We start from the raw sequence: 18,839 nt of genomic DNA on the forward strand, positions 1-18,839 counted from the left end.
ATTCTATATAGACTAAAACCAAGCATTTACTATGTTTTTGACGTTAATAATTTTGACCATAACTATTTTGACTCTCTTATTTATACCCAGTATTGAAATGTCAGAAAAAGCAAGTTGAACTTCTTTTAAATTCCATTAATATATAAATGTTCTCAAATATTAGTTATTAATGGACAGAATAAATAAAATACTGTATTACCATGTAACAGACTTTTAAAAAAATAAGTATCAGTTAAAGCAAGAAGTCCCTCCAGAGAGACATTCATGTTGTAATTTTCAAATGGCAAAATATAAAATAAGTAAGAAATAAATAAGCTCAAATTGTATATGAACATACAGTATAATTTATTGTTCTTAAAAAATAGTTCAGCATTTATAAAGTCATTTAACATCAGAACTGAAAACTAAATGAATACTATATGTGCTACTTAGCACTGCATCTGATTATAAACGTTTTTCTACCCTCAAGTCGTATGTTCAGAATCATTTGACAACACTTCTGAAATTAAAATCATGAAGTGTAAAAGTCATTGCTTGTGTCATCCTCATCAATTCAGAAGAATGTGTATAGACACAAATGGTCACTGTGTAATAAGGAATTTGGCTTTACCCAAAGAAAGTTCTGGCCTACATCTTTAGGACCTCATACCTGATAATTTATGCTAACAAGCTGACTCAGGATGAACCCCTGTAACTTGATGTCAGCCAGTTTTCCAGGGAGGGGCAGGGCTGGAGAGTTCAACCCTGTGGGCAAAGAATCAATCATGCCAAGTAATAAAGCTTCAATAAAAAGTTGGACACCAAAGCATGAGTGAACTTTCCTGATTGGCAATGTTGTGTGTATACTGTGGCGAGGAATAAATAACACTGTCCAGGACCCCACAGGGAGTAGACAACTGGAAAGGACAACTGGAATATGAACCCCTCCTAGATTCTACCCTATATGCCTCTCTTTCAGCTGGTTCAGATTTGCATACTTTCTTGGTAATAAATGTGATTGTGAGCATAATAGCTTTCAGTAAGTTCTGTCTTTCTACTGAATTATTGAACCTGAAGGTAAATTTGGGAAACCCATGAACTTGCAGTCACCAAGACACTCTCTACTATAGTAGAATTTCATATCTTTGGCGTTTGAAGGCAAGTTATTTCCTCTTTGCTATTTTCTTTTCTGGAACATGTATGTAATAATCAATCCTGCTTTGAAGGAATTCAAACCTTTTAAGAACCGTAAGAAAGACAATTTACTAATGCTGGTCACTATCTGACTCTGTTGAATGGCAGTAATTATAAGATTTGAATTATGAGGTGTATTTGCATAGCACTGAGATTCAAGGATTGTGATATACTTCCAACAAAAGAAGTATTCCAATTCTGAAAAGATGTAAAGATTTTCAGTTAATTCTTTTCACAAGAAGAAACCTAAATATCCATTTTTAAAATGCTGATATTCTTAAATAAATAAATTAAATGCTGATACTCTTTAGTGATCTTTTAAAACAAAGCACTTTGTACAGCTTATTTCACTAATAGAGGTGGAAATGAAATCCTTTATATTGCTTATCATTTGATCTCTATGCACTGAATTGATAGTCACAATAGAAGCAATTATATTCAACGATTTATGAAGAAAATATATACCAATTACTGTAATTACTTAACCTTGAGGCTAGCAAAGAGATAATTTATTTAAAACAAGAACAAAAAAATTAGGCTATTACCACACAGATAGAGAGGTTCTAACTAGTTTAAGTAAAACCCAGTCTTCCATGCTAGAGCATAGGCTAGAAAAAAGGAAGGAAGATCACACATGATAAAGGTAACTAGAGAGATATGGAAAGGATAGGAGTCATTTCTGATATATGGTAAGGAGTCTAATTCAGTTAAGTCAAACACAGGTGAAAAGGGAAACAAGGAAATATAGGAAGAAATTTATATGGTTAATTATGGAAATCTTTTTCATTAATTTACTGAATAGATAATAACTGGAGACCAAAAAATGACAAAGAGAAATTGATCCATTAAAAAGCCATTTAACAAAAGACGAATTTATACATTCCTCTAAATTATGTCCATAAAAAATTTAAATATACAAATCACATTCCCAAACTCAAAGGAATCTTTCTAAACAAATGAAATACATAGACATATAAACAAATTCAGAATTCAAATCATTAAAAAAATATTTTAAAAATCACAGTAAATTATATCTCATAATAAGAAATAAAACAACCAAATGACAGCTATATACATTTGTTAAAGTTTCAAAAGCTCAATGATGGAGCAATGGTGCATAATTTATTTAAATAAGTACTGTTTACTAATGTTTATATAATATACCTATTTTAATATTCTGTTAGATAATGGATTTAAAGAGCAAATGTTGAAACATCCAAAAAATTGAATTATAGTTATTCATAAAACGTCAATTTCCCCATGTGTCCAAAGTAGTGAATTACAGTAATATCCTCCAGAAAAGTCAGGTATTTGGTAAAGCAAGGCACATAGGACCAGATTTTGATAAAGGTGCTTTTTCTTTGGTCCTGTAATTACTTTAAATATGCTACATATCTGGGAGATTCTTAAGATGACTTTCAATATAGCATAAATAATTTATAAACCTTTTCTTATGTAAAGCATACATCCACATGTAATTAAATATTATAACAATGAAAGTGTAAATAAAATAAGTGATGCTAAACCCTATTTTTAAAAACAAAACTCAGTTGAATGACTATACAATGACATTTTAAAAGTCCAATAATTTGATATGTAGGAAAAGTGTATCAATTCTTAAGAATAATCAATATTACACTAAGTCTACTGGACACAAAGTCAATTAGTTTCTTTTCAGATTCTGTCTCCTTAGAATCTAGTTTTAATATCAAACTACCTTTCCTTCTATGAAATTGTGACATTCAATATAAATTGATGTAAACATTTAAGTTTTGCATCTCTAAACTACAGTTTCCACCATAAAAGTAGCCTACAACTTCCCTAAAAACACTTACTAAAGAACTGGTGATATTACTGTGTTGAAACACCTACATATTGAATTTCAAACTTTTCTTCCCAAATACCATATTCTTATTTTTTAATATAACTATCAACTGGCACTTTTCTCCCATGAATTAGCGCATTTTTATAATGAACAAAGTAGTTGAGAGATAACAAGTAAACTTTAAAAAGTAAGAATTTAAATAATCAAGGAGTCATTATATAAGATTGATACAATAAGGCTTTTGGAGGTCATCAAAACACACACCACACAGATATATGAAAATGGCATTATCTGTATAAATGACATGACCTAGGATACAGGCCCCCCTTCTCAAATACGATTCTTTCTCTATGAATTAAAAATTATAAGCTACACAACCCAATCTCTAATAACATCTTTAAGCCTACTAGAAAAGCAAAATATAAATTAAGCTTGTCTAATAAAAGTTTGGTTTGAAAATATGCTTTAGACTACTTCGTCCTTTCTCACAACTCTTGATTATATTTTTATAAACTTTATTGGGAATCTTAAAATTGTGTTATTTTGGACACCGGAAAATATATTATGGTAACTAACATGTCTGATATCCAATATTTGCTTTCATCATTTTTTGAAGGGACACTCAGCCGGAATTAACAATTAGTTGTAAATGTACACTGATTTAATATATACTAGTACCTAACTAGTACTTCCATGTGGGCTGAACATAAATCTTTATATGTACTCTTGAATTCTTTGCATTTGCAGGACTTAGATTTCACTCAGCAGTAGATAATAAGATGTCTGAATGCTGTTACAATCTAAAAACACCACGCTCAGAATGTGGTAAAGTTATTAAACAAATACTCTAAAAGATGGTCACTGAAAATCACAGGTCAGGCTTCCAGAAAGTTTAGTTAGTTCCAATTTGGAATCACCAGCAAACTGATTTAAGATATTTTGTAATTTTAATCACTTTTAAACTCAGAATGGAACAGATTAGGCCTGTGTCCTGTAGAGACGTGGTTTGCATAAGCAAAGTAACACAGCCAGTCCTAATAAGCCGAAAGTACCCAAAAGTTTGTAACACAGAATTTTTGAGCCAAATTCTATTTAACAAAATCCATTATAACTCTATAAAAATATTTATTTTTTTTTAGTTTTTATACTATTAGAATGGGAGACTTTTAAAAATATATAAAGCATGAATGAAAAAATAAAGTAAAATACTTCTTATCCATAATAGGTAATTCTATCTATAGTCAATAATTAAATTAAATCCATACTCCAATTTTAGAAAGTATTCTTGCCCAACAATTCACTTTACCATTTTTGCTATATTTTCTCTCCCCCTTGAGCCAACTTATTAAATAACTCATGTAATTTACAACCTCAACTCCAGTGCTAATCGAAATGGAAAAGAAACCACTATCTTAAATCTAAGTGGTGGCTCCTTCCCAGCAGCTTTTACAGGGCCACAGAAAGGGAGCTCAGAATTCGCTACCTCTCCCAGACATGTGACCAGAGTATTCCTGGGATGGTGGGTTTATGAGAGGCCAAAAAGTTCTCAGCTGCCTTGAGTTTATAGCTATAGTGCCATTTAAAATAATATAATATCATGGCAATCTGGAATGCCTCTAAGAAAGGTCATTTTGGTCTCAATTCGTTGACATCTATACTATTATTATTTTGGTTGTTGTTTTTAACAGTTGTAGATTAAAGGAAGTTTTTACAGATCAATGACCAAAATGTTCATTTAAAAACATTTTAGTTGCATACAGAATATGCTTTGATAGTTCAAAATTCTCCAAGTGGAGATATTAGACAATAATAATTATTTTAAATTATTAAATGCGTAGTTAATCCTTTTAAATTCATTTTGAAATTTTAATGGAAATTACCACATACAGAAGTTTAATTTAAAGAAATATTAAGGATTTATCTGATTTACAGAAAAGAAATACAATTAGAAGATTAAGGACAAAACTCCATTAGTGCAACAGTCTCTGGCTACTATCTAGCCCGGAGCAACTGGATTGCTTTCAGCAGTTTCAAAGCACTAAAAGATCTTAAAATGTAGAGGGAGAAATAGATGTGTGTATTTCCCTACACTAAATTTAAATACGAATTTTATTCTCTCACAAATTAGACCCAGGACATAACTTTATCATTGAACAAATGACATTTAGCAATCCTTTCTTTAGTTATCTTTTGTATAAATATAAAAATCTCAGATACATGAAAATGTTTTTCAAATCATACTTCTATTTCTTCACAGCTTTATAGGCAATTATAATTATAATTATAATTTTCAAACTTTGAATATTCCATGTGATTTGATATTTCTGTACAGAAAAAGATAAAAAACATTTAATAAGATTAAATAGATAATTTGCAAAAATTGGTATCTGACATTTGTTGTGTGCTCTTGCAAAGAGTGCATAGGACATTTCTGCAGCAATCAAAAGGTCAAATCTTTTTAAACCCAGATTTCAAGTTTTCTCCAATAATTAATCTAATCCCTGGAAATACTTCCAAGCTTTGATTTCTAGATGTAATTGGTATTTCGTTAACATATACACATATTTTTTATCCTTAAACTTTTATATTTTCAAACCATTTGAACAATATGATGAGATTCAGCATGATGATATCTTCTTAGAATCTGTAGAAGTCCTCTATGCAAGATTAATGTTGAGATTCCTAGTGCACCATTGTGAAAAACCAGTTAAAGATAGTATACGACTATGCTTTAGTAGGATTGCCTGTAGGTTTGGGATCATAACCATATAGGAAAGTAGCTGTTATTACAAGGATGGCTCCAAGGAAAAAGACACTAAATAGATGAAGAAAAAATGAAAAAGAGACAATCAGATTAAAAGCAAAACAACTTCTATTTCTTCTCTTATAAAAACAATTATAACTTGGGAAAAAATGTTCCAGTAATATGGCTAACAAATACTACATTCTAGGTATTCAAGCCAAGTGTTTTACATGCATCTCATTTCGTTCTTATAACCACCGTATGAAGAAGTATTAGTATTATCCTCATTTTTTTATATACGAGGAAACTGAGGGCTAGAGAGTTTAAGTAACTTGCTTAAAGTCCCACAACTTTAAGTGGAAGACAAGATTCAAATCTAGGTATGTTTGACTCTAGAGCCCATACTTTCATCCACTGCACTGTATTGTCTCCCAAAGCAAAGATGTTTTAAATGTATTTCCCCTTAATATGTCTTTTGCCTGCAATACGCTGAATAATAAAAGATCTCAACTTAAGCGGCGCCTGGGTAGCTAAGTCGTTAAGCGTCTACCTTTGGCTCAGGTCATGATTCCAGGGTCCTGGGATCGAGCCCCGCGACAGGCTCCCTGCTCGGCAGGAAGCCTGCTTCTCCCTCTTGCACTCCCCCTGCTTGTGTTCCCTCTCTCACTTTGTCTCTCTCTGTCAAATAAATAAAATCTTAAAAAAAAAAAAGATCTCAACTTTAAATATTTGAAAATATAAATGGAAAATGGCATTCTTTTGAGACCAAAGTAAAGTTTAGTTTTTTGTTTGTTTTTTTAGTGAAAGTTCAGTTTAAAATCCTTCCTTTTTTCTAGCCAATTTCATAGGATGCTTTACAAAATGAAATTTGATTAAATGCAGCTAGACTTGGTTTAGTCTTTATCTATCCAGAGATATAATATACCTTATTATAAACTGGAAACGAATTTAAACTGGTACTGGAACTTAAAGCGGAGATAAAGTGAATACCAATCTTAACTTTTAAGACGTATATTCTTCAAAGTACTATTACAGGGACATGAGTTAGTCTTGGTTTTAAAGTTTCTATTAACAGTTCAAAGTCACTCCCATGAGCTTTACAACAATAAACATTTGTTCTATAAAGGAAAAAGATCACAACCCTTATTATGACATAAAGGGCCCTTCCTAATGTGGTCCCTCTGACCTCATCTCCCATATTCCACCCACCTAATCTATAATTCAGCCACTCCATTCAGTGAACACAGTGTGCCTTTCAGGACAGTGTCCTTGTGGATGCTACTCCCTCTGCTTGCAATGTCCTTTCTCCCAAGAAAATTGATTATTCATAATTCAGGTCTAATGTCTCCAAGACATTCCCCTAGGCAGAGGTACTCCATGATAACATTTATTAAACCATATTAAATGACGCATTATTGACACGTCTGCACCCCTGCTTAACCATGTGCTCCTCATTCATCATTATACCCCAAGTGCCTAGGATATAGAGGGAGCTCAATAATTATCTGCTGTGATAAATATCTAGTGTTGGTTTGATGTAAATGGGCAACTTTTCAAAAGCCTTGGATGCAGGTACACATGTAAGTTTATGATAACATAAAACTTCCTACAATACCTCTTGAAGAAAATTACCACCATAGGAATATTTCATAATTATTTAGGCTTTGCATAAGCTTCTGACTGAAAACTTTCTTTGTCAGGCATTCTGACCTTTGCCTAGCTTTCCGGACCTCTGGAATTACACGAGCTCAACTGAAAAGTTGTCTGATCCAATTTTCTACCCACTGCAGGAATCCATTCTATGAAATTTCTTTCTTTCTTTTTTTTTTTTTAAGATTTTACTTATTTATTTGATGGAGAGAGACACAGCAAGAGAGGGAACACAAGCAGAGGGAGTGGGAGAGGGAGAAGCAGGCTTCCCGCCGAGCAGGGATCCCAATGCGGGGCTTGATCCCAGGACCCTGGGATCATGACCTCAGCCGAAGGCAGACCCTTAATGACTGAGCAACCCAGGCACCCCAATTCTATGAAATTTCTAACAGGATCTACTAGAATACCTAATAATGTCAGGAAACCTCCACTTGTCAAGACAGCTATTTTTAGATGGTTCTGAGAGAAAAAATTTTGTTGGGGAAAAACTATCAGAATACAATGACTGTTTCAAGGATTTGAGCACCTGATTTCCAACAGAATTGTATATATACTTCACTGATGCACTGGTCATAAAATTCTTATTTATTCACATGTCTACCTCTCTAATCACGGTGACCTCCTTGAGGAGAGGAAATCCTATCTCATTCATACATTCCTGTTTGTCCAGGATCTGGTAGAGTGAAAGGAAGACACATAGTAAATTTTTGATAGAAGAATAAACAAGCCTAAATATAAGGATGGTTAATACCAATAAGCAAAATAATCAATACAAGAAAAGTAAGTTAGGAAAGGGAATAGTGGTGATATGATATCAATAGAGATGTTTAGCAGTCAGCTGAAAATAGGGATCTAGAGTGGAAGTGAAGTTGGGACTTATCTTCACAGAAAAGACAAACAAGACATGGCAGTGAATGAGATGAATGAAAGAGTAAGGATTGATAGGATACTAAAGGAGCAGTCAGAAAGGCAAGTACAGGGGAACCACTTCTGAGAAAACAACAAACAAAATAAAACAAAAAACAGTTTTAGGAAGTGAAATGGGGATAACAAAGGAAAACACATTAATACATTTGGAAGAGAGGTCATTGGATTTATTGCTTAAGAGATGTTCTTCACAAAAATAAGAATACATAAAGATAGAGGGTCTAGTTATACTATAAGAAAAATAATCCATCTCCTTCATCTGACTCAGTGTCAAAACATTCATTCATTCATTCAATAATAACAGAATCATTGTCTTTTCTCTTTTTATCTTCATCCCAACATACCTTACATAGTCCCTCAGAAACACGGATTTACATGCAGGTATATATCTTATTGACAAACTACTTCTCTTTTGTCCCTCTACTGATTTATTTTTTCATTTACTTGTTCATTGTTTATTCCCTGCATGATTCAAAGATTTAAAGTTAACACCCTGAGTCAGCCTTATATGAGATGTTTTTTTTTTTTAAAGGTATGCGTTTTTCAATGTACCCTAAAAATCTACAGTTCCAAAATATCTAAAATAATTTAAAGTTCCAAACATACTCAAATAATACATCAGCACATAATTTCCCCATTTAATGAATAGAGGCTAAAGCATCATTAAGATATAGATCCTAGTTGTTACGCTAGTCTCACTAGCTAAGTAATTCATTCCCATACCAAACTAGAAATGGAAATACTTTAAAATTCATGCCCCAGAGAAATTATACATTTCAACATGCCTGCCCCAGACCTATTATCCAGGTTGCTAGAAGAATGAAACCATAAATGTTCAATATAGAAATATAAAGAGCATATTATGTTTTTCTGCTGCCACATTCCATCCATAATCTTATCTCATTCTCAATAACACAAATGAATTTTACTGGCTGAATTAAAATTTTAGGATCTTGAACATTCATTCAAACACACAGAGTACCTATTACAGGCCAAGCTCTGGCCTTGCTGACTTATAAAATGGTAATAAATCTGAAGAAAGGAGGAAAGACTGTTAGAATGGAGGGGGGGGTGCTCTTTTATTTAGGGAGGTCTCCTGATAAAGTAAATTTGAGCCAAGACCTGAGGATGTGAGGGAGTTTGTCATGTGGAATACATAGGGGATGAGTATTTCAAGATGACTGAAGGGCAAGTCAAAGCCTATGGCAAAGAGGTTATTGTAGATTAAAAAAAAAGAAAAAAATGAAGGAAGGAAGGAGAGGAAGGAAAGAAGGAGTGAACAAGAGGAAAGTAGTATCAGATGAGGACAGAAAGGTAGCTGAGGGCCTATCAAATAGGCCATTAATAAGGACAACTTTTAGGTGACATGGAAAGCAAAAGGTTTCTGAGCAGAGTGGTGATACCTAATTTACATTGAAAATAGTCAGTCTGTTTGCTGAATGGCGAACATTACAGGGGTACAGAGCAAGAGAAGAAGCAAGGAGATATACCAAGAGACTATTTCCTTAATGATAAATGAGTATGCCTTGTACCAGGGTGGTAGCAATGGAAGTTGTAAGAAATGGTTGACTCTGGAAATATTAAAAAGGAAGAGGCGACAGGCTTTATTTCTACATTAGAATGATGTGTGAGAGAAGGGTAAAGAGAAGTTGATGACCTTACTTCTTACTTCACTCAAAAGATAAAGAACTTCCATATATTTTAACTTTCTAAGTCTGTCTACATCCGTATCTATAGACCTTCTCTTAGGTTACTGTGGATAAACTGTTCCTGTTTAAGTCAAGGAGAATTTTGGCCTAAGCAACTGGAAGAATGGAGGTGCTGCCATTTACTAAATCGGGAAACCCTTATAAGGATAGGGAATGAATTATGTAGTAGACAGTCAAGTGAAAATATCAAATAGGCAATTAAATATACAAGCCTGGAATTCAAATTAAAATGTGAAAGTTGAAAGAAAGAAAAAGAGAGAGAGAGAGAGAAAGAAAGAAAGGAAGGGAAGGTTATCAGCATATAGATGGTATTTAAAGCCTTGAGAATACAGATCACCCAAGGGAGTGAGTGTAAATAAGAGGTTCAAGGACAGATCCTTCGGAGACTCCAAAGTTTAGAGGTTGAGAAGATGAGGACGGGAGTGAAGTTAGAGGAAAACCAAGACTAGTAACCCGGAATCCACTAAAATATAATCTCATTACTCTGGGATCATAAATTAATAATTACAAAAAAAAATAGGACCTTCAATACCAGCTGTAATGGGTATTAATCACACTTCATTCTTCCTGACTGTCTCCTCCCTTGGCATCCATGACACCGCATATCCAGAGGTACCTGACCCATCATTCCTTTTGCAATTCTCTTCCTAACCCATCATTCCTTTTGCAATTCTCTTCCTAACCCATCATTCCTTTTGCAATTCTCTTCCTAACCACTCTTCTTCCTGCCACCACCTAAATGAGTTTTCTCATGCATCACATTCTCTATATAAACTATCCTCTTTAAGAATGTCATCTACTCTCCTGGCTTTACCTGTATCAATTCCACATGTAAAAATGCCATTATATGACTTCTTTTATGACTTTATATGACTTATGAACTTTTTTATATGACATTTTACTTTGGGAAAAAAAGTTTGGAAAAAATTTTCCAATCTACTGGGAAAATTCTGGCTAGTCAAATTTGTATAAAAAACTTTCTAGTGGAAGATTTTCTTTTATGCATTTAGTTTGAAATCTGTTTTAGAAGACAGTTAAATGATAGGAAACAGACTGAGGGCTGCTGGAGGGGAGGGGGTAGAGGGATGGGGTAACTGGGTGATGGACATTAAGGAGGGCATGTGATATAATGAGCACTGGGTATTATATAAGACTGATGAATCATAGGCCTGTACCTCTGAAATCAATAATACATTATATGTTAATTAACTGAATTTAAATTTAAAAATGATTTAAAAAAAAAAGATAAAAACAGAGGGAGGTGAACCATAGTCTCTTAACCCTAGGAAACAAACTGAGGGTTGCTGAAGGGGAGATGGGTAGGGGATGGGGTAACTGGGTCTCGGGCATTAAGGAGGGTACGTGATTTAATGAGCACTGGGTGTTATAGGCAACTGATGAATCACTAAATTCTCCCCCTGGGGGCGCCTGGGTGGCTCAGTCGTTAAGCATCTGCCTTCGGCTCAGGTTGTGATCCCAGGGTCCTGGGATCGAGCCCCGCATCGGGCTCCCTGCTCCGTGGGAAGCCTGCTTCTCCCTCTCCCTCTCCCACTCCCTCTGCTTGTGTTCCCTCTCTGGCTGTCTCTCTCTCTGTCAAATGAATAAGTAAAATCTTTAAAAAAAAAAAAAATTCTCCCCCTGAAACTAATAATACATTATATGTTAACTAAATTGAATTTAAATAATTTTTTAAAAATAAAAAAAGACCGCTAAATGGATTTTTTACTATATTTCCTTGGTTCTTCAAAAGTTGTATTAAACAAAATTTTTCATACCAGATCTTATTAAGATTCTTAATAAGAGACTTAAAGAAAAAGAAAAGAATATATTACCTGGTTGGCACAAAATCTTGTAGCCAAAAATAGGATATCAGTGTTGATAATATTATGGATAAAGAGGTTGCAAATCCTTTTAAAATATTATCTGCATATTTAATAACAGCAGCTATTACAAGGCCTCCAAGTGCCTGCAAAAGTTTTAAAAGATTATTTTAAACAAACATAAATAAAACTGCTTTTCAAAACAATCTCATTACTCAATGAAGCTTTAAGCTTTTGTTCTATAAATTTAATCCCATTATAATAAGTGATTTTTATTAAATATATCCTATAACCAATACACTTCCAGGTTTTGTTCAACAGCACTTTCATTTCAAAAGTTACCTGATGAAGTAACTACCAGTGTAATCTACAGTTTGTTATAATATAGTTTGACTATACTGTGAATAAAACATCTATCCTCAACCAATTTAGTAATTAAACATCACTTGCTCAGACAAATGTGGAAAGACTGGTCACTTGGATCAGTGAAATGTTTTTACTTTTGAAGTAAAAATAAAGTGTAACTTGAAATTTATTTTATTTGGCTTTCTTCCTCCAGCTTGTCACCATTCAATCTACCTTTTATTGCTGTCAGATTACTCCTCCTGAAAAAACTGTGAAAGAACATTCTACCAAATCCCTCTCAAATTCCAAATTGTGCCTACTTAAATAATGAGGTTTTACCATACTACATAGTTTTGTTTTCTGCCAAATTCTACTTATAAATCCTAAATCTGGATTACCCATGTTAACAACTTTCACTGTACCTCTTCATATGACAGAAGCTTATTATTAGTGAAAGTCACAAACTATGCCCATTGAGGTCACTACAAATTGATGTCCTATTACCTCCTGGCAATGTACGTGTTCATCTATTTAGTCCCTGATGAATCCCTCATATCGACCATACCAAACCTTTATCTTACTCAAGTCTTACAGAAAGAGGGTTTCCCTCTGCTAGGATAAAAGTCATCATACAAACTCTCTTGACTTACCTATCTCTGCTTCAAATTTCCTCTGAATTTTCACTTATCCTTGTCTCCTTTTCTCCTATCTTAAAAATAGAAGTATCCTTTCTGCTTTCAAAACACAACTATCCTTTGCTATCTTCACCCAACTTCTGTAAGAGACCTTGCTTCTTACAGCTTCAAATACCTCTAAAGAAAGGCTTTGTGAGGGCAGTGACTTGTATCTTCACTTTTATATCCTCCAGAATAATCAAGTATATTTTTGATGATGAAATTATTCAACCCTTGAACAATTTCAAATTACCAACTGAAATAATTTGACAGGAATATTTTAATATATAACTACAATATATGGCTATAAACTGTTACAGATTTAAATATCTAGATCTGCTTTTGAGCCTTAATGGGCTGATCACAGACCTCCTATGCAATAAGAATTATAAAAAAATCAAAAGTTGTATTTGCTTTCAGCTTCAACTCTTTTATTCTTAAACTTGATTTTAATTATGTCAAATTTAAATATCATAAAGTTCATTTATGATCTTTTCAAAGTAAGTTTTCATTATGGCATTAAAACAAGTTCTATTTTAACATCCCTGAATAAACTAGATATAATGAGAACACCAACAGGAGGGGTCTTCTTCCCTCACATAGTACATTAGGAGCTACTGTGATTATCTACATTAAAATAAAGTTTATTAGCATTAAATATAAGACTTTAAATGCTCTACCTGAAGAATAACAACTATCCAAGTCAGTCGGTTATATCCCTGAAAAAATCCATTCTTTGACACCAATTCTCCATCATAAATGTATACACCCATTAATCCAAATATACTCCCAAAGAAACCTAAAAAAAAAAAAAAAGTAAAGTTTATGTCATGTGTCACTTAGTTTGTCTGGAGGAATATCTTTCCATTGACATTCCAAAAAAAAAATTTTTTTTAAGATTTTATTTATTTATTTTACAGAGAGAGAGTGAGAAACAGAGACAGAGCATAGTAGGGGGAGGAGGAGAAGCAGACTCCCCGCCAAGCAGAGAGCCCCATGTGGGACTCAATCCCAGGACCCTGGGATCATGACCTGAGCCGAAGGCAGACGCTTAACCGACGGAGTCACCCATGCACCCCTCGAAATTTATATTTAGCTTTTCCTTGTTGATAAAATTTGACTACTTAAAAAAATCTTTTACTTGGGAGGCACCTGGGTGGCTCAGTCGGTTAAGCATCTGCCTTTTCAGCTCGAGTCATAATCCTGGGGTCCTGAGGTCCTGAGATGAGCCCTGAATTGGGTTCCCTGCTCAGCGTGGAGTCTGCTTCTCCCTCTTCCCCTGCCCCTCCCCCCTCTTTCTCTCTCTCACATAATAAATCTATAAAAAAATAAATAAAATTTAAACAAAAATCTTTTACTTGGATATTTATATAAACCTAACAAAATTATACTTAGTACTATATTATGACAGTAAGACAAAGACAGGAAAATATAGAAAAGAGCAGAGATTACCAACTTTGGAACACTAAAAAATACAATGCTTCGGGCACTGGGGTGCTCAGTCAGTTTAGCAGCCAACTCTCACTTTCGGCTCAGGTCATGATCTTGCAGTTGTGAGACTGAGCCCCTCAACGGGCTCCGCGCTCAGTGCAGAGTTTGCTTCAGATTCTCTCCCTCTCCCTTCCCCTCTTCTCCCCCTGCTCTCATGCTCTCTCTCTCTCTCAAATAAATAAATAAAATCTTTAAAAATATATATATATAGGGGCGCCTGGGTGGCTCAGTCGGTTAAGCGGCTGCCTTCGGCTCAGGTCATGATCCCAGGGTCCTGGGATCGAGTCCCGCATCGGGCTCCCTGCTCTGCGGGGAGCCTGCTTCTCCCTCTCCCTCTGCCTGCTTCTCTGCCTACTTGTGTTCTCTCTCTATCTCTCTGTCAAATAAATAAATAAAATCTTTAAAAAAAAAAAAAAAAATATATATATATATAATGCTTACATTACATGACTACATGGCTGTCTCATTCAAATATTTGAAAAATGGTCACTTTTGGCATATTCATTGTCTCATACCTTCCTATTGCTAGCTCTAGATTTTCATATATACATATTTATATACATATTTATATATGCAGATATAAAACCTCAGATATGTGGCATAGCATTTTTCCTTATTAAGAAGTTTTGGAAGTACATTAAGTAGTATTCAAAAATTCAAAGCTAAGAAATAGTCAGGCAACATCAGAAGCTGTCATTACTAAAGTCTCACTGTTAAGGAAAGCCAGTGCAGTGAGAGGAGAAATTGTCTTATTCACTCCTGCATTCCTTAGTTGTACCATAGAGTTTATCACATGACTACTGGATCTAAGAGATTTGCAGGAGCAATCCTAAACTATAAAGAAAGAAATGAATGCCTACAAGGGCCACCTGTTAGGAGTAGTTTCTGATAATATTTGTAGTCAAAGAGTGCAGGGTGAAGCAACTTTTTTTATAAAGCCATAACTACTTGAAGATTCCATGATGGAAACAAACTAAAAGGGATATGAAATGTTCTTTTAATTTTACTTATGCCAACTCAATCATTTTTAATTAAGTTTTTTATTTTAATTCTAGTACAGTTAACATACAGTGTTATATCGGTTTCAGGTATACATCAATCGTTTTAAGATGTCTAATTTTGAACATGAAAATAATACAAACTTACAAAACTAGAAAAATAAAAAATACAAAAAGAAACACTTATGACTGTATTAGTTTTCTATGTTTTAATTATAAAAAATAACACTTGAGAGGCGCCTGGGTGGCTCAGTTGGTTAAGCAGCTGACTCTTGGTTTTGGCTCAGGTCATGATCTCAGAGTCATGGGATCAAGCCCCATGTTGGGCTCTGTGCTCTGTGGGCTCTGTGCTCTGTGGGCTCTGTGCTCTGTGTGAAATCTGCTTGAGGTTCTCTCTCCCTCACCTTCTGCTCCTCCCCCCACTCGTGCCCTAAATAAATAAATAAATAAATCTTTAAAAAAAATAAAAATAAAAATAACTCTTGATAATACACTTGATCTTAGCCAAAAGGCTGAGAAGCGATTAACTCTTGATAATGACAAAAGGTATATAGTATAGAAGGTTACATACATGTCAGTATGTACAGATCTACTTCATTCTATCAGTTGTATAATATCTCATTGTATGGATAATAATATGAAATACATACATAACATCATGTGCCACAAGTTGTTCTAAGTGCTTTATGTATGTTAACTCACAACAACCCTATTAGGTAGATACTCTTATGCCAATTTCATAGATGAAGAAACTGATACACAGAGAAGTTAAGTAAACGTGTCTGAGTTCACACTGCTGGTAAGTGATGGACTCTGGATGTGAATCCAGGCAGTGTGGCTCTGGACTTCATGATCTTAACCACTGCACTATTTAATCATATCGATAATTTATTTGAGCAATCTTCTACACGTTTTCTATTTTTTACAATTATAACCAATTCTAAAATAAATAACCTTGAACATCTATCTTTGTGCTCTTGTGTAAGTATATCTGTAGGATAAATTCTTTTTTTTTTTTTTTTTTTTTAAAGATTTTATTTATTTATTTGACAGAGAGAGACACAGCGAAAGAGGGAATACAAGCAGGGGGAGTGGGAGAGGGAGAAGCAGGCTTCCTGCTGAGCAGGGAGCCCGATGCGGGGCTCGATCCCAGGACCTGGAATCATGACCTGAGCCGAAGGCAGACGCTTAACGACTGAGCCACCCAGGCGCCCCTGTAGGATAAATTCTTATCCAGAAGAATTTTTTCATCAAAACATTTATTTAAAATTTTGTTAAACATTCCTGGGGCGCCTCAGTGGCTTAGCCGGTAAAGCGTCTGCCTTCGGCTCGGGTCATGACCCCAGAGTCCTGGGATGGAGCCCCATATCAGGCTCCCTGCTCGGCCGGGAGCCTGCTTCTCCCTCTCCCTCTGTCCACCCCCTGCTTGTGATCTCTCTCTCTCTCTGACAAATAAGTAAATAAAATCTTTAAGAAAAATAAAAATAAATAAAATTTTGTTAAACATTCCCAATTTGAGATCCAATAAGGTTATATTAATCTATACTCCTGGCAATCCTAGATAATAAGAGTTCCTGTTTCTCCACTCTCTGGCTAACACTGGATCTTATCAATTTGCTAATCTTTGACAGTTTGATACTTGATAAATGCGATTAAAATGTTTTAATTTGGGGGCACCTGGGTGGCTCAATTGGTTAAGTGTCTGACGTTGGTTCAGGTTCTGGGATATAATCAGCTCTACGCTCAGCGGGGAATATGCTTCTCCCTCTCCCTCTGCCCCTACCCCTGCTAGTGCATGCATGTGGGTGTGCACACTCTTGCTCTGTCTCTCTCAAATAAATAAAATCTTTAAAAAATAACGTTTTAATTTCTGTTTTTGTAATCTCAAGTTATCTACAACTAATTTATGTATCCTTTTTGAAACTTTGAGTTAGCTTACCATTCACTAGATTGTGTTATGAGGTCAAATTAAAGAATAAGAAACCCATGATGTACCACAGAATCATGAATTCTGACTTTTCGTTTTTATCTTATAATTCAAGAAAATTTGGGGCAATCACACAATGTTTTAATATTTCATTCTTTCCTGATATTTGCATATTTATATAAATAGCTGACGTTAGTGCTTACTATGCAAGGCACTTTATTCTAAACACTCTACAAGTATTAACTCATTTAATCCTCATAGCAACATATGGAGTTAGTACTATAATTAAGTACATTTTATCAATAAGGAAAGTGAAACGGAGGAAGATTAAGTAACATCCCTAAGGCCACAAAGGTGGTTAAGTGATGAAATCAGGATTTGAGTTGGTCTGACTACAAAATCAAGTGTTCTTATCCACTATACTAACGATACACTGTTTCTGAAATGGTGAATTAAGTTGGTTGGTGCTTTTCAAGCCTCTGTACTTGCCTTGGAGACAAACGAACAAAAAGAAGCTAATTTAATCCTTAAAAGTATTTACTTCGAATATTCTCTAAAAAAAAAAACCCAACTTGATACATTTCTACAGATTTTGCACAGAAACTAAAATAAATCCTGTGATCATTTAAAAAATGAAGGTTTAGTTTGTTTGTTATCACATTATTTGAAAACAGCTGGAAAAATGGACTAATCAAATTTGGAAGGTTTGTTGGGGATGGTTTGACTTAAAATATAGGCCATTAGGAGTATACACATTCACTGTGGAGGGCCTGACTGCTACCAAGGCAGACATGGTATACCTGTTAAGTTGATGTAGACAGAAAAAAATAATGTTTTCAAAGATGAGCTCCAAAATCACAAGGACAGAGGCTTAAGACAAAATAGTTGATTTGCAACTGAGCTGTCTCTCACATGCAGCATTTTCCAGAATGAATATATACCAGGAATACCAAATGCTGGAATCTTTGTATGAGGAATTAAAAGTTATAATACTGTATATATAGCTTAAGTATTTGTTCAGGGGCGCCTGGGTGGCTCAGTCGGTTGGGTGTCTGCCTTCAGCTCAGGTCATGATTCCGGGGTCCTGGGATCGAGCCCCGGGGAGTCTGCTTCTCCCTCTCCCTCTGCCCCTCTCCGACCGCTCGTTTTCTCTCTTGCTCACTCTGCCCTCTCTCTCTCTCTCAAATAAATAAAAAATCTTTAAAAAAAATTTGTTCAGGAGCACCTGGGTGGCCCAGTCGTTAAACGTCTGCCTTCGGCTCAGGTCATGATCCCAGAGTCCTGGGATCGAGCCCCGCATTGGGCTCCCTGCTCAGCGGGAAGCCTGCTTCTCCCTCTCCCACTCCCCCTGCTTGTGTTCCTTCTCTTGCTGTGTCTCTCTCTGTCAAATAAATAAATAAAATCTTTAAAAAATTTTTAAAAAATAAAAAAATAAAAAATAATTTGTTCAAAGGCAATCCTTCAATATGTGAGGTGTGTTTTGTTTTAAACTATTTATCTTCGGTTAGAAAAATGACATAGTATTTAAAAGCTAAAACATAACATTTTGAAATAAAA

The 18,839-nt window shown here is 34.7% G+C and overlaps 1 protein-coding gene and 1 pseudogene across 4 annotated transcripts in view; both read right to left on the reverse strand.

Moving 5' to 3' along the window:
- Positions 1 to 1,650: 1,650 nt before the first annotated feature.
- Positions 1,651 to 18,839, reverse strand: part of SLC35A3 (solute carrier family 35 member A3) — a 53,922-nt gene continuing 36,733 nt past the window's right edge. For 2 of the 4 annotated variants that reach the window (XM_036069542.2, XM_036069540.2), the window contains exons 6-8: positions 13,547 to 13,665; positions 11,860 to 11,993; positions 1,651 to 5,813 (exon numbers count right to left, since the gene is read on the reverse strand). In XM_036069542.2, coding sequence (XP_035925435.1) covers positions 5,723 to 5,813; positions 11,860 to 11,993; positions 13,547 to 13,665 — 344 coding nt within the window. In that variant the 3' untranslated portion in view covers positions 1,651 to 5,722. Of the gene's footprint in view, positions 5,814 to 11,859; positions 11,994 to 13,546; positions 13,666 to 15,559; positions 15,786 to 18,839 lie in introns of those variants that run through there. The other 2 variants (XM_078072712.1, XM_078072711.1) reach the window with 2 other exon arrangements.
- On the reverse strand, positions 15,740 to 15,879 carry LOC118521173 (U2 spliceosomal RNA; annotated as a pseudogene).

This window comes from Halichoerus grypus, chromosome 5, assembly GCF_964656455.1.
Source record: "Halichoerus grypus chromosome 5, mHalGry1.hap1.1, whole genome shotgun sequence".
Taxonomy (NCBI): domain Eukaryota; kingdom Metazoa; phylum Chordata; class Mammalia; order Carnivora; family Phocidae; genus Halichoerus; species Halichoerus grypus.